The sequence below is a fragment of the Sinocyclocheilus grahami genome, unplaced genomic scaffold, assembly GCF_001515645.1.
Source record: "Sinocyclocheilus grahami isolate Dianchi unplaced genomic scaffold, SAMN03320097.WGS_v1.1 scaffold794.1, whole genome shotgun sequence".
Lineage (NCBI taxonomy): Eukaryota > Metazoa > Chordata > Actinopteri > Cypriniformes > Cyprinidae > Sinocyclocheilus > Sinocyclocheilus grahami.
Genome location: NW_015505973.1, coordinates 11,678 through 29,514, shown reverse-complemented (window position 1 = coordinate 29,514; position 17,837 = coordinate 11,678). Strand labels below are relative to the sequence as shown.

The 17,837-nt window shown below is 37.3% G+C and overlaps 1 protein-coding gene across 1 annotated transcript in view; it reads right to left on the bottom strand.

Moving 5' to 3' along the window:
• Positions 1–164: 164 nt before the first annotated feature.
• LOC107561835 (cdc42 effector protein 4-like) overlaps positions 165–17,837 on the bottom strand; it is a 24,516-nt gene continuing 6,843 nt past the window's right edge. The window contains exon 3 of the mRNA XM_016246328.1: positions 165–3,475. Within this exon, the coding sequence (XP_016101814.1) occupies positions 2,285–3,280 (996 nt within the window). The 5' untranslated portion in view covers positions 3,281–3,475 and the 3' untranslated portion in view covers positions 165–2,284. The remainder of the gene's footprint in view (positions 3,476–17,837) is intronic.

Genomic DNA, 17,837 nt, shown 5'->3' with positions numbered 1-17,837 from the left:
ATGCAGTGTGATATCTCCACAACCACTTCTTTAACTTCCTCCATTTGTGCTCGCAGACCAAACAGCACAATGCAGCATTTTGACCAGATATTAGGCAACCCAAGCCCCTTGTACCCCATTAATAAAGCCCTTTCCAAACCATTCTACATATCCACACTGAAAAACACTCTAGGAAACATGGAGTCAGCATTACAAACATCTTTCTTACAAACCGTACCTTACTTGTTCCTCTGTACAAACATGCTGATTTCACAAACCAACAAAAAACACTGACAGTTGAGCAAGGACATAATGTAGCTGTAGTCTTGGGAGTGTTAAAGCTGATGTAAAGCCTAACTAAGCTCACAAAGTGAAGGTAAAAGGCCACAGAGAGATCTGTACAAACAATTAGGTACCACTGAAACCAAGTGTTTACAAAAATAACTAATTCTACAAAATGGTGCTCTCTTGAGTGCAGTGTGCTTATATACAGTAAATGTCAGATTACAGGGCCAACACTGTTGACTAAACAATACAATCAATCACAAGACTAATGAATAACTGAACATGATGTACATATATCAAGAGTGGAATGCTTTTAAATTATCTCCCCAAAACATAACTTTGTGTCATAGGGAAAAATAAAATAAAATCTAAATTCCGAAAGTGCACAATGAACAGTTAATACTTGCTTTAGTAGATGGTAATTAGTTTATGTTTTCAGTGGTAAACCACAGCCTATAATAATGTTAAGTATATTGCCAGTATTTGGGCACATTTGCTATTAGCATAGTTTGTGAAAGTCTCATAATAGAGACCTAAATGTAAAGTGTGTAATTTCTGTGGCACTAAACAGAATTTCAAAAATACAGTTTTAAGCATTACCAGACTGCCACTGGTCAAACAAATGCGTAGCCCCGCCTTCAAACTCTCATGATTGGTTGTTATGGAATTGAAAAATATGTAAAGATTCCAACTAGGGGAAAACTGCAGTTTTGTGTTTTTTTTAGATTCCATTTTAGTGCTGCTGATGGTGCAGAAATGACACATTTCACCTTTAAGGAAAATTTGTGAAAGCTTTACATAACTCTGTAACATAAATTTGGATGGTGGATCGAGTTTGCTCATTTTATACATGTTAAAGAATTTTAATAAAGTACAATTTTGTCTACATTTAACTGATGCAAAGGGTATGGCACTAACTCACAGAGTGGCTATACAAGTTACAGTCTCACCATGGGGTGTTGATCTCTCTTCAAACCTAAATACAGAAACACAAAGAACTATGAAAGCCATTCAGAGATGAAAACCCTCCAGAGCCACTTCTGCTGATGAGCACAGTTTGAAGTTCAAGGCACTACGTTAGATGCTGAATAAGACAGCTGCACTCTTCATCTCTGAGTCTTTACAATGATAATCAAATAACACACTCCTCAGCCCTCTTGACATCAATCCTCATTCACACACACACAAACAAATTGACAACTGGTTCCACTTGGGACTGATTCTACTGCCTATAAGTAATGCGACTTCACCACTGCTTTCGGTTTCTGCATCCCATCAATCTGAAATCTCCATGATTGAGAATTTTATGATACCTGACAGGAAATCCTCTTAAACATGCATGGACCACATGACAAAGTCCAGATCTACAACTTAAACAACTTTCGGTGGGAAAAAGGAAACATAAGCCAGAGATAAAGCGTTCTGTTGACCCTCCAAACACATTTATGGTATTCCAATCATCTCAACATTTAGATCATTATGGTTTTGTATGTAGTATGTTAAAATGTAGGATGTAACTTAAAGATGGAATCAAAAGTTGTAAAACATACAGTAGGAAACTTAAGACTGTTGGCGTTGGTATTTTTATATATTTTAAAGTTTAAAGGCATAAGCATGAGTACTGCGTCGATCATGGGAGAATGTGAGGCTTGGTTCCAAACAAACCTCCTGTATCAGCATTCCAAGTGGTCAACACTGGAATTCATTAATGATACTCACGAGACTGTAATTACCATTTGAAATGGAATTCTCTCGCCATGGCATATGCAAACACGCAAGCACATTCCTCTCACAGCTGTGGTGGCTCTGGTGAATGTCACTAGTAACAGAGGGTTTATATACCTGATCTAGAAAATGTAGTGAAAAAGCCTTTAGCAAGGGCTAAAACATACGTTTTCTCTTTCATCTCCATTATAAAATCAGTCCTCCAAGTCAGTGTACGAGCTTTAATTGACCACAACCCACCTCCACCATTTCTTTTAGTCTTTGCAGAGACTGTTCTGGCACCTTATGGTTCACTTTACACCCTAATCTCATCATCATCGTCATCATCATCCATGTAGGAGAAGTCCCTGTCGTCTTGAACTCGAGGTGAGCTGTACTTGATGTTGTTCATGTTCCCCTCATACATCTGATTGTGGGATTTTTCATCTAGCACGGTGGACCCTGAACTGGAGAGGGAACAGCTGTCCAGGTTTTGATGGTTCCTGGTTTGGAGCTCTGGAGTGTAAGGGTTGGTGCCTGGCCTTTGGCGTGGGGGCCGGATTGGAGGAAGAGGGTCCTCTTCTTCCACCTCGTTGGGAGGGCTTTGGGGCGGCGAGCTGCGTCCCTCGCTACTCTTCCCCTCTTCAAATCCCAGATCGTCATCGTCAATGCCCTTCTTGTCCATCACACTCAGGATGTCACCCAGCATGGAGGGACCCAGATCAATGTGGAAGGACATGATGGACTCGGCATGTTTCATGCCTCCGGTGTAAGGAACCGAGGGACGCAAGTCAGTCAGCTCTCCGAAATTCCACTCGTCCAGCTCTAAGTCTGATACAGCGGACGCCGTGGCTCCATTAAGCGGCTTTACTTGGTCTTTTGGAAGTTTATTTAAAGGGCTTGAGGACACGCTCTTGGGAAAGTGGATTCCAGTGCCTCGTCCTGTGTCATCGTCATTCAAATATGGCAGTGAGATTGCGTTTTTTACATAACTCGGCGAGCCACCAGTGGGCGCCAGTTTGGATATGTCAGGCTTGTCACGATTGGCCGACTGCGAGCGCTTGCTGCTTCGGAAAGTACGAGAAAGGAGGCTCTGTTTAGGTGAGCTCTGCTGTACCTCCGGCTCCTTTGGTGGCTCCCCTGAGCGGCTGCTAAGAAAGGAGGTGTCCCCGAACGCGTCGCCTCCTCGACCCACGTGCATAGTGTGACGGAAGTCTCCCAGAGGTGCGCTGATCATCTCCGCAGTCAGGTCAGCACGAGAATGCCGTTTCGACTGGGAGGACGAGGACACAAGCTGCTTCAGAATAGGCATGATGACTTCTCAAATACCGTCCACAGAAAAATAAAATCACCAAAGTCTTTCTTTGCCAAGAGATGAGTCACTTTTTCCTATGACGGTATAGATCCAGGACAGTGGTCAGGATGAAAATTCTTCCAAGAATCCAGGACACACGGCCATTTTTATCCTTAAAGTATAGTGTCCAGCCTTCAACATCTGCAATTTGACCTATGATAGAAGAGAAAAGACACAATAAATGTCATTTTATTTCAAGGCTGACATTTTATTACTGAATCGGAGATTCTCTTTTAATTTTAGAACTTGAGTTGAACCGTCAGCTGATGGAATATATTACAAGTGGAAATTATTGGAATTATACATGATATTTGGAATTTTCACCTATGCAACATCACAATGATATCGCATATTAAATTGATGTCCCACTTTGTTTTAAAGGATTAATTATAATGGAAAATTGGCTTTGCAAAAGAAACAGATGAAGCAGGAATTAAACCACACAAATTACACACCAAATTCTAGGTCCTTATTATTACTGACTTCTATTAACATTTTAGCATTAATACTGCCATAGGACATCAGTGCTCTAAAAAAAGATCCTGGAAAAGCACACAAAAGACTCCTCTCGTCAACCTGTGAGTATATACTTATATTTGGATAGTAACTGCAATTGTAATTTAGTAAAAGAACAATGTTATTTTTTTTATTTGAGTTCTGCAAAACATGACGTTTGAATTAAAGTGGCCTTGTTTAAAAAAATAAGACAGATTGTACAAATTAAAACAAATAAAAGGCTGCAATGCAGATTTCGGGTAGTAATGTGGTCCAAGGCACAAATCCCCTTTCTTTCCAAATCCACATTCACTTTGTGATTACATAACCATAAGCTCAGAGGATCCCGGGAGCTGTAAAGAGTTGCATTTCTTCTTAAATTCAACTCCATCCAGTGCAGAATTCTCTGTAGTGTGCCAGACTCTTATATCATGAGGAAATCTAGACCTTTACTCTTTGTTGTACTCCACTGCAGCTGCCTCCTTCCAGGCCTTGTGCTGACAATGTAGTTTTTCCTTTTCCCCAGACAACTTGCTTGCATTTTTCACCCTTCTTTTTGAACACTCCTTCCTTTTTGTATGTAACTGGGTATAGGAATATAAGGACTTTAAAGATTATAGTTCCATTCTTACTGCTTTTATTGTCTTTAGGAGGCTGGTGTCAAATGATGAGAACTACTTTTAAATTGCCAATAGCTCTTGAAATCAACAACATACAAACTCTGTTTCCCATAATTACTGGTTTGCATTTATTGCATTTAGTGTTTGAAAGCTTCTGGATTCATTTGCACAGACAAAATTAAACAGAAGTATTAAGACCATGGCTAAACATGGTTTAAGGTGGTTCTTGCATTCTTCCACTGATGGAACAGCATCATTTTAAACTGAATGAAAATCACAATTTCTGGCATTTTTAAATATGTGAATAAGTTAATGTGAATAACTTGTTAGGGTTAGGGTTAGTGTAAATAGGGTTAATGTAAGTTAAATAAGATAATGTGAATATACATAAAGCAAAAGGCAAATAAAGAAAGAATACCATTCTGTTTAGCTTTATAAAATGTATGAAATTTACTGTTGTTGTTATTTTTATTATTTATTCTATTTGTTTTTTATTATTATTACTATTTTTATGGGACTTATTTTGTTTTGAACAAGAACCAGTTCTTGATTCCCAGCTCTATTTGAAACCACTTTGTCCTTTGCATATTTTGTCCTTTCTCTTAAAGTGAATCATTTTGCATGTCTTGGAAGACTAATGACGGTTGTATCATCTTATTGTAATGTCACTGTAGAGGGAATGAAAAAAAGGAAAGTGAAAAGTTGAACACATACGAGATAATTCAAGTGCTCTTAATCATTGAGTTCACTGAACTTTCTGATTCCCAGCTGGGCGCTGTGATTTATGGTTTAATAATCTGATTATCTGCTTCTTTACACAGGGGAGGCCTATTAGCTTTCACTGACCACCAACAGCAAACAAAAGACTTGAGACACACCAATCCCTCAAACAAACCATGATCAAAGATACTAAGTTGTTCAACAGACATAATTCTAGTCATAAAAACTAAGTCAGATTTCTCTGAAACTGAGATGGAAACATATCAACAAATTGCTTGTTGCCGTCTAGACAGTTGTCCACAATTCTCCATGGTTTCAAACATGACTTCATAGCCACCCCTGGTTTGTGTGCATGCCATCTGGATGAATGAGATCCAGGCAACAATATTCCAAAGACACGTCACCCCACCAAAACATTTGCATCTCTGACAACAAAAGCCCATTGAGCGACTGTAGCTGTGAGAGAACAGAAGAGGGTTTGATAAACAATAAGCTCCCCACTTGAGTCAAACAACTGGGTGTCCCTGTGGAGGATTCAGCTCTGCCCGCTGGCAGGTTGACCTCATTGTTGAATCACAGAATATCGCCCTATTCCGATGTCTCTAGATAGATGTGTTGTGTGTGTGTGTGTGTGTGTGTTCGCATGCATGCACAGTAATGCAAGACAGCCTAGTTCCCAAATAAAGGATTTTGATCACATACTTTGGTATATTTATTTATTTAATTTTCAGTTTTTTAGTGTTATATTCCACCTCTACTGTGTAATTCCTATGTATGTCTGCACTATGTCCATACCTTCTTCTGCACTGGAAGCTCCTGTCGCCAAGTCAAATTCCTTGTGTGTGTGTGTAAACATACTTGGTAATAAAGCTCTTTCTGACTTCTGATAAATCAACAGAATCAAGAAAAGGGGCATTATAAGCATGTTAAAGGGTCATGAAACCCCCCGTTTCAGCACTGGTTAGTTCTCACCACAGTTTTAAAAAAGTGGGCGTGGGAAGAGGGGAGACAGACAACACACACAGCTTCGGGTTCAGGGTTTCATTTCGCTCCCATCGAGTTAAAAACACAAATAAGTGCACAGCCATTTGCACTCTGCAACGAAAACATATATATGAACGTGCTGTTGCACCTCTGATAACTTTAGGCTTATTCTGCTGTTTATATAAGCCTTTTGACGGGTTGTGTCATGGCGCTGTAAAAACGGTAAGACTCACTAAGTGAATGAATCACGTTTGTGCCGAACTCTTATTACAAAGCAAAAACAAACACTCTCCTTTGATCCATGAATGTTTCTCTCAGTTAATGTACGAGGTCTCGCAGTCTGAAGCGTCTGTCATAGCAAATCAACACATGCTGTTGTGAATAATTAAGCGAAGCATCTTCTCATAGGATAAGAACACGCAGTCTCATGAATAATTTAATAGACACCGATGCGTCATCGATGTACTAGAGTGCATTGCCACGTCACAAATTGTGACGTCAACACATTGTAGATTTTAAACCCGGAAGATGAAAATAGCACTAAAAAGCTTAAAATTAACCAGTGTTCTCCAACAGTCAGTACGATCGAATGCTAACACTGTCTTCTATGATGAGCAACACAAACACCTCTGCTAAAATCTCAGAAAAAGTAGTCTGGGGTTTCATGATCCTTTAAAGACAAAGCCATTACACTTTAAAAGATTCAAATGATAAAATAAGTTTTTTTTTTTACATTATAGCTCTTATATGGCAACTGCTTAGCAACTTACATTTAAAATGCAATGTTTGCTTATAAACAAGATCACATTTGAGGTATGACTATATGCTATTTATTGTATGTTGTAGAACAAAATGTGAAAGTCTCTTCAAGTAATAATAATCTCAGACCTCATTTTACTCATAACTGACCACCAACAGCAAACAAAAGACTTGAGACGCACCAATCACTCAAACAAACCAAGATCAAAGACACAGAGTTGTACAACAAACATAATCCTTAAAATGACTAGTCTGATTTTTCTGAAACTAAGATGGAAACGTATCAACAAAGTGCTTGTCACCGTCTAGACGGTTGTTCGCAATTCTCCATGTTTTCAAACATGACTTCATAGCCAACCCCTGGTTGTGTGCATGCCATCTGGATGAATGAGATCCAGGCAACAATATTCCAAAGACACGTCACCCCACCAAAACATTTGCATCTCTGACAACAAAAGCCCATTGAGCGACTGTAGCTGTGAGAGAACAGAAGAGGGTTTGATAAACAATAAGCTCCCCACTTGAGTCAAACAACTGGGTGTCCCTGTGGAGGATTCAGCTCTGCCCGCTGGCAGGTTGACCTCATTGTTGAATCACAGAATATCGCCCTATTCCGATGTCTCTAAATAGATGTGTTGTGTGTGTGTGTGTGTGTGTGTTCGCATGCATGCACAGTAATGCAAGACAGCCTAGTTCCCAAATAAAGGATTTTGATCACATACTTTGGTATATTTATTTATTTAATTTTCAGTTTTTTAGTGTTATATTCCACCTCTACTGTGTAATTCCTATGTATGTCTGCACTATGTCCATACCTTCTTCTGCACTGGAAGCTCCTGTCGCCAAGTCAAATTCCTTGTGTGTGTGTGTAAACATACTTGGTAATAAAGCTCTTTCTGACTTCTGATAAATCAACAGAATCAAGAAAAGGGGCATTATAAGCATGTTAAAGGGTCATGAAACCCCCCGTTTCAGCACTGGTTAGTTCTCACCACAGTTTTAAAAAAGTGGGCGTGGGAAGAGGGGAGACAGACAACACACACAGCTTCGGGTTCAGGGTTTCATTTCGCTCCCATCGAGTTAAAAACACAAATAAATGCACAGCCATTTGCACTCTGCAACGAAAACATATATATGAACGTGCTGTTGCACCTCTGATAACTTTAGGCTTATTCTGCTGTTTATATAAGCCTTTTGACGGGTTGTGTCATGGCGCTGTAAAAACGGTAAGACTCACTAAGTGAATGAATCACGTTTGTGCCGAACTCTTATTACAAAGCAAAAACAAACACTCTCCTTTGATCCATGAATGTTTCTCTCAGTTAATGTACGAGGTCTCGCAGTCTGAAGCGTCTGTCATAGCAAATCAACACATGCTGTTGTGAATAATTAAGCGAAGCATCTTCTCATAGGATAAGAACACGCAGTCTCATGAATAATTTAATAGACACCGATGCGTCATCGATGTACTAGAGTGCATTGCCACGTCACAAATTGTGACGTCAACACATTGTAGATTTTAAACCCGGAAGATGAAAATAGCACTAAAAAGCTTAAAATTAACCAGTGTTCTCCAACAGTCAGTACGATCGAATGCTAACACTGTCTTCTATGATGAGCAACACAAACACCTCTGCTAAAATCTCAGAAAAAGTAGTCTGGGGTTTCATGATCCTTTAAAGACAAAGCCATTACACTTTAAAAGATTCAAATGATAAAATAAGTTTTTTTTTTTACATTATAGCTCTTATATGGCAACTGCTTAGCAACTTACATTTAAAATGCAATGTTTGCTTATAAACAAGATCACATTTGAGGTATGACTATATGCTATTTATTGTATGTTGTAGAACAAAATGTGAAAGTCTCTTCAAGTAATAATAATCTCAGACCTCATTTTACTCATAAATTGAAAACCGCAAGGAAAATTCCCAAGGGAACCCATGCAGAATTAGCCTTCGGGATTGGCCTGAAAATTGATGTCATAAATCACAAGTGAACAGCTCTATTGCTCCAGTGGTAGGAAAATCCCTAATTATGTTCAGTATATATGGCTCAGGGGGCATGATTAATTGCAATATATTCAACTGGTCAGTGTTGGGGCACTTGGGGGTAATGCATTACAAGTAACGCAAGTTACGTAATCAGATTACTTTTTTTAAGTAACTAGTAAAGTAACGCATTACTTTTTAATTTAGAAGGACATATCTGAGTTACGTTTTCAAACAAGTAACTCCAGTTACTTTTTCCCCCATGTACTGACTGACAACTCTTGTGTTGCCATATTGAGAGAAATCGGGAGTAAGTGCAGAGGCGTTGTGTGCGCTGTGTGAACGTGATGCTTACTGTAGTTCTACACTAAATATGAACAGATTCAGTATTCCTCAAAATGAATAAAAACAGTCAAATGCAAACTCAGAATATTATACAAACCTGCAATAATTATGTTAAATAAGAGAAATATAATTTATGTATTTAATCCCATTTTATTAACTAATGTCTTTGCTGCTGACCTTCGATGATCCACTTCAGCCATACTAAGCAAAAATTACACATTTGTGTTTCATTTTTGTTATTGCTGAATAGTGTTGAACTTTCTTCTCCTGCGTCATACATACATATAATTCATGCAAATTGTTTGAGCTGTGCCCTCTACTGTACAGATGTGAATTTACATTTCCTTCAGCCTGAGGCTCATTCATTTCACTTTTGTTGTGAAAGGGCTTTTACATTTGTAAAATAACTTTTATATTAAAAACAAACAAATAAGCCCAGCCCAGATTTAAAAAGTAACGCAAAAGTAACGTAACACATTACTTTCCATAAAAAGTAACTAAGTAACTTAATTTGTTACTTTTTTTAGGGAGTAACGCAATATTGTAATGCATTACTTTTAAAAGTAACTTTCCCCAACACTGCAACTGGTTTGCTATAAAAATGTTATAGAATTATGCAATTAATTCAGTTTATTATATTAATTCAAGCAGTTTTGATACATACAAAAATAAATAAATGTAATTAGTAAAAATACCTTTCAAAACAAATCTAAAATACAAATCTAAAAATATATAGTCTACATTGACTTAAAAATAAATAATAAATACAATTATAAAAAAAAATAAAAAAAATAAATCCATATTATAAATCCATAATCTCCATATTATTTGACTTAATGGGAATTGGAAGCTAAATGACAAAAAATAAAATAAAATAAAAAGAGGAGTAATTAAAACACAGTTTAGATTAATAATACTAATACTACTAATAATAAATATAATTGTAATATTATATTATTTATCATTTTTATTATTTTATACACATTCACCTTATGTTGTCAAATGTCATGAATTGAATAACCAATCTTCACAAAAATACAGAGAGTCTTTGGTCCTGTTTAGGCATGGGCCAATTACCGGTTTCAAGGTATACCGCGATTTGATTCGAATATTTTCCATTATACCGTTCCTGCAGTATGCGCTGTTTTTCATGTCTCCTAAAAGACTGAAAGTGTAGGAATCCCTCAGGTTGAGTGCAGTGTAGTAGAGAGTAATAACATGACCCTCCTCCTCCTCCTGTTGGTGCGAGCGAGCGGTCAGTCACGTGTGTGTAGGCTGGCCGAACTTAAGGAGCTTCCCCTGGAACTTACGTGATCGGCAACCGGACGTTTTTTGTCTTATTGCAAGCAACTCGTCTCTATTCTGGACGTGCACAAACTGCGTTGCAATGCAATTGTTTTCCAAAATGTAATTTATGTGAAAATATGAAGTCTGTAAACGAACGCCGTATCTGGTGTTCCAGAAGCGCCTCCTGCTGTCAAGAGAGTGAATCTGCGTCTCATTCAGAGCTTCTGCTGTTTGCTTCTTTCAGGCATGTAGTATTATTTCACAAAGCTAGTCAGAACATTCTGTTTTTGCTTCAAATTGGGTTATTATTAAATCTAATTATGTGTATGACATTATATAACTAAATGATATGAAATTATATAAATTATATGTATATGAATTATATAACTAAAATTAAATAACTGTAATTACAGATTAATATTAAATAAAGATGTCAGTCTTTATTTTTCTTCTTTTTAGGAAACAAATCAAAGAAAAAATAAACAAATTCTACTGTTCCTAATATTCTGTATGTTGCTCAAAAATATATTAATTAAAAATATATTGTGTTCAGCTGAATTTTTTTGAGTTTTTTTACCCAGTCATTTAAAAATAACACATTTTAGAGCTGTAACAACAATACCGTGATATTGTGAAACCGTGATATTTTAGCTTAAGGTTATCATACCGTCAAAATCTCATACCGGCCCATGCCTAGACCTGTTCATGCCTGTTTCCAGCAATCACAGCATCTAAACGCTTAATTAACAGCTCCACTCTGGGGATTTCAGAGCATGTCATTAGTGTTCAGCATCATTACACATCAGTACAAAAATCCTAACAGCTTCTGAAAGACAGCACACCAGCTAAAGATCTCTCTCCCCCTCCTACAACTTCACAGCTGCCCGGACCCTCGTGATCAAACTCAGTGAGAGTCTAAGCACACATCTGCAGGGCCTTGTTTCACAGGCTCCAAATCGGGATACCAGGAGACCCGCTTCAGTCTCGTCAACATTCCTAAGTATGAAGCACACAACATTCTCACAAGAAAAAAATATATTAGTCTGTCTCATCTGGCAGGAGGCCCTTGTGGCAATGATGGTAGAAAAACAAGGGTTGGAGAAATATTTTGCGGTTTGAGTATGAATGTGGCCATCAAACCCACAGCTGTATTTATATAATGCACTTTTATGCACAAAGAGAGATTAGGACCAAGGAAAATAAAGCAATCATGGTATAAATGATTCAAATCTTTACCACAAGCATCATTCATCTCATGCTGTTAACTCATGATGTCACAATTTATTGCGTAAAGTGTAATCTCATGCAAAGCACATGGAAGGAAGTCATCAGATGATGCTCCGCTGAATGAACCGCCAGCTGTCACTTAATGTTACTGTACTTTTATTCACAGATCCGTTTTAATCTTTTAAGAGTGATCATTAATTATTAAACAGGATGCTACTGTGCTCTGGAAAACATCTTAATTATTATTCCATCACAACAACAGCTCTGTTATTACAGTACAAAACTCTGGAATCCATTAGCATTCTTTATTTAAGCAAAAATGAATGACTATGACATTACACATTATATAAGAATATAGACACCCTTTAGACATGACTAAATGACTGTAACCTTGTCAGTGATGTCTCTATTCACATTACAGCATGACCTTAAGTTAATAATTTTAATCACAGTTTTAATTTTTTATTATTATTTATTACAATTTTACATATTAGCCTAAATGTTACATGTGCTTTAGGCATGTGGCCAATAAAGAAAAAAGTAGGCAAAAGAGTAATAAAATAAGCAATTGAGCAAATAAATAAAATTAAGTAAATAAATGTCAATAAATAACACTTAAAAGATAAGGAAACTAAATTTAAAAAAATTAATTAAATAGACATGCAAATTAATAAATAATATGAGCATACATTTCATTTCATACTTGAATGAAAAGCTCCAAAATTATAGTTGTACTAAAAGCAATTTGTCTTAGTAACATGCAGAAAAGGCCTAAACCGGCCTGTGATTCTTTGAGATCTAGGACAGCAGGATTGAGGCACAGAAACCATTTGATTAATGTCCGGACAACACATTAAATAATCTCTTTAAGGCTTAACATCCCTTTAAGAGTATCGGCTCTTAGAGAGGTTGCTGGTGTCAACTGTAAAACACAGAGGATTCCTGTCTGTCTGGCACAATGTCTCTCATATTAAATGCTTAACAGCAGTCAAACCAGCCATAAACAATCAATACAGCGGATTTAGCTGCTGTTAAGCATATTGATTATTATACTGTAAACTTAAGCAAGGGTAGACTTACTCCAGAAAGTACAGCACTGCTGCACTGAGACTCATCTTCATGATCCAACGCAAGAGATCCACACCACAGTGTGATACACACATTCATTCTGAGTGCTGCTGCTATCTGCCAGAAAATAATTAAATTGTGATATATTTTTTCTGTATGCAGATGTAAAGTATCGAAATGTTTTTAATTTCATGCCGCTTGGTGGTTGGTTAGGGTCCTATCGCAGTAAACACGGCCCTTTTCACATATATGTCCATATATTTGTTAGTGTATATAAATATCTTCTTCTTTACACCTCAAGCATGCACGTGAATGCATTACATCGACTCTAGATTCCCATGTCTGTGTTTTTCTACTTCTCGGTACAAAACAGCTGAAGCATACCAAGATAAAAGCAAAATATGGAGAGAAAAAACATATTTGGGGGATGTCCTAAAGGGGGAAAAAATATGGACCATAAAGAAAACAGACCACTGTATTCCATTATATCATAATGGAGCAGTGTCCAAAAAACAAGGTAGTACTATGTGTTCTTTGTGTGTGTGTTGTTCAATGAACCCATACATTTTTTTTTCATCTATTAAACTCCTGGGGCTTTAACATGCCTTGTATTTAAATATTTAAAGAACAATTGGTGGCTGACTAAATACTTTTTTTCCCCACTGTATACTGTGTGTGTGTGTTTGTGCTTTGAGTTTCTCTGCCAAACATGCTGAAACTAACCACAAGGATTACACACTAGAAGGCAGAAAACACTAAAAACCGTGTTTAATCCAGCAAGGCCTCATATGCCACACACAAACACACCTTCAATTCTTTTAACCATTCAGTCTGACTTAACGTTTAACAATATACCTCTAAAAGCTTTATGTTTTCCTCAAAGCAACTATTACGGCTCACGTTTTACTTTGTCAGTCACTTTTCTGCAAGGTGAAGGTTGCAGCTCTGTAATCACGGCGTAAAAACAGACAGAACGTGCCCTACTAATCAAGCAGATGATTAACTTTCCACATCCTTTCCACTCCACATTCCTGCCGTCTTCCTTTGCCAAGGCCCATGGGTTCAGATCCAGCCAACAATCCTCTCACAGCTGTGCAATTCTGCATACAAACAGAAAACGTCAAACCCAGGCTTAGAAGAGAGCAAATAAGAACAGATTTTGAGAATGCAATCATAATCTGGTTTTAACCACCAAGTCTGCTTGGAATTTAGGCCCATAACCCTTTCCAAACGGCACAGACGAGAATGAGAATGAGAGAGCCTGCAGTGCTGTATCTTCCCTGGGTGTCGCCGGCAGTCTTGGGGCCCGTGTGTCTGGGACACAAGCATGAGAGTGTTGAAGAAAAGCAGACACACATTGGGTGGTACCATCTTGGCAGAGGCGATACATGATGGTGCGCCAGCAGGCTGGCCACAGTCCTCGACTCATTGGGCATTTCCATCCAACATCTCATTAGACTGAGAGAAAATGAGGCCAATGGTACGTGTCTCTGAACAGTTTTGATGGAGAGAGTGTGTAAGTTCTTAATCTAACAAACTGTGCAGTGATTGTCACATGACCACTTTAGAAAAAATACTCATTAATACTCAAATATTTATTTTTGTCTTAAAATTAGTTTTTATTATATACAGTATATTACTATATATATATACTTACAATTGTGACCTTATTTCTCATAATTCCAACTATCAACCCTCTCACAAATGTGATATTCTGTATAACTGATAATTTATACAGTATATATCTATATATATATATATATATATATATATATATATATATATATATATATATATATATATATAGTAAAATATAGTAAGAGCACAAGCCAAGCCCCATGTTACAGATAGTTTCTATTTCACCTTGAAATATAATTAGGTGTATTTGGCAACTTATGTAAAAAATGGCACAGCAGCTTACCCCGCTCTCCCCATCTGTGGTCCGAAGTGTTCCTCCACCCTGCTCAGTTCTCCACACAGCTACAATTTATGAAGCACTTTGCTCAAATCAAACCGATAAAGAGGACATTTCTCGGCTGACCTTCTCAAACAGCTTCAAATTGTGAAATACAGACTTTGGTCAACTTGTGGTCATTCATCTTTTCTGTCTGGGTTCAAAAGTTGAACCAGTTTAGACAAGATGAAATACTGCTGAAATCTGAAAACAGAATTTTACCAATTCTGCTGGTCTATCTACGTGATATGTGTGCCAATAAACATGTCTACAGCATGATTAATTGACGAAGGAGGCTCAAGTTGTTTGTGTTATACATTACAGACAGTATAAAGCCCGTCTTTCAAATCTATTTTCTTCACAGGTACACAAGACACCAGTCGAGCAGCATTTTTCAAGACGGCACCATGAAAAGAAAGGTCTATAATTTACAACTTTCTGTTTTCCCCATCAGCAACAAAACAATACAAGTGGACCTTGAGAAACCCAAACTTGCACCATTTAATGATCAATGACTGACACCGTTCACATCCTAAACTGAGAAAGTTCTAAGACGAAACCAGATTATACATTTAATTTAATTTAATTTATGCATTTAGCAGACGCTTTTATCCAAAGCGACTTACAGTGCATTCAGGTTATACATTTTTTACCAGTATGTGTGTTCCCTGGGAATCAAACCCACGACCTATTGCGCTGCTAACGCAATGCTCTACCACTGAGCCACAGGAACATTATTATACATTTATAAAGAAACCACCGAATACTTGTGAATAGTTTACAGTTGAAACAATCCAGTCTGAATGGCCTAAAAATACATTCTCAAAGCCCACAACAAGACTTCCCACAATCCTTTGAACCTGAAACACACATAAACTCACTGGGAACATCACAGATATACAACGTTGCTGCTGTGCGAGTTTTACACAAACACAAAAAATATTTTTTGTTTTAACAGTCAAACAAATATCTAATGTTTTATATGCAGATTAAATAGGTCTGAAGGAAACGTTTGGCTTGTCTCCCGAAACCACAGGAGGGCGCAATGAGCAAAATAATACAGCACATTAAATTGCCAACGCAAAGGAAATAACTGTCTATAAAAAGAAAAACATGCATTCTGTCTAAATTAACTCATATAAATCAAACATAATTTCGTAAATTGCATAAACAATTATGAACAAAACAGCATCTGGGGGGAAGACGTGGCCTAATGGTTAGAGAGTTGGACTCGTAACCCAAAGGTTCTGGGTGTGTGTGTGTGTGTTCACTGCTGTGTGTGTGTGTGCACTTAGGATGGGTTAAATGCAGAGCACTAATTCCTAGTATGGGTAACCATACTTGGCCACATGTCACTTCACTTTCACTTTATCATGCATTTATGCACTGCTTAATACAAAGAGCCGAATCGCCCATCACACAGATTGCCTTTAAAAACATGATACAGTGAAAGTGATGCAGTGTCTGTCTAAAAAAATGCGCTGAATATGCATTCTGTGTGAATGGCTTGGTTTCAGTTTTAACCTAATCAAGATCTTCTATGCATTGAGCTACTATATTTCTCTAATATTTTGAATGAATAACGCAGCAACTCCGCGTCTTGTGGACTAGACTTATAAAACATTAAAATGCAATAACATCACTTACATCATCATCACCTCGCGCTCCACTAATGACGCTCGAATGACACCTAACATTTGATGGTACTATTTTTGCATTCAAATGCAAATGTTTATTTTAAATTCGACTAATATTATTATTTTTTTTATTCACAATCTCCTCATCACAGGCAGGCACAGCACTCATTTCAGCATGTGTTCATGTTTGTGTGTGTGGTCTGCGTCACTCATAGCACGTGCGCTATATCGAACATTTTTTCTATCGTTATCGAAGAAGGTGTACCGTCGATAATATATATAATATCGACACCGTTTTATCGCCCAGGCCTAATTGGAGTCTTAAATAGTTAGATTAATAGTTATTTATTTCATTAATTTCTCCACATTTATTCATTTCTATATTCTTTACCAAAACAAAACCCTAAAAAAACACAAAGAAAACTATTTAATAAAAGGCATGGAAATCAAATATACGTAGTGGTAACCACATAACCACCTTAAACAGTTCAAACAAGAAGTAATAGCTTTTTATTAAATTTGTTCTACCTTATAATTAAGAGACTGAAAAAGACTTCAAGTTTTACTATAGTCAGAAATTCATAATTACAGTAATTTTGACTTGACGTTGTCTACAAAGTATTAGACAATCACAACTGTCCTGCAATGACGAAATACCAATTAACTATTGCTAACATACAGCTGTCAGTGCAGTTCAGCTCTAGCAGGTCTAAAAAGAGCAAAGTCTCACTTTACACACTTAAACCAGATGTTCCTGGTCACAAGAGAAGAAAATCCCCAAATCTGAGAGTTTAGTGACTAAGAACTATTTCTCAAAGCAGGATCAAATGCTCAGTCACCATTACAAACATTTACCTTGGTTGCCAAGAAAACAATGACGATGACAATGGTGGTTAATACATATTAATGCAACAACGCTACTGTATTTTGATGTTTAGCTTTAGAATGATAGTACAGGCAGTGCCTTTGGTAAATGTAGTTTCAATACCATCACCATGGCATTATCTTCCAGACTAGCAATCGTGTTAAATGCTGCCTAAATCACTTAATCTGAAATCAACAACACTTAAAGACCATGACTGATTCCAATCGTTTAAAAATAGGAAGTATGTCTGAGCCAATCAATGCAACACTCTACCTTCAACACACACGCCGACCTACTGTCTGAGTTTACTGAAGCATATAAGTGATCCTCGACAGGACAAGGCCTCTGGAAACGCCCAACTGTCTGCCCTCAAAGACCCTGAAACTCTGGAAGTAAACTCACAGCGATCACAATAGACTTAAATAAACAGGCCACAGAAATTGCGCTTAAAGAAGAAACAATCTGAAGTATGAGCCAAACCCTTTACACAAACAAAAGGAGTAGAAATGTGTCTAATATGGCCATAGCTACAAAATAAACCTAAAAAATAATAATAATAACAA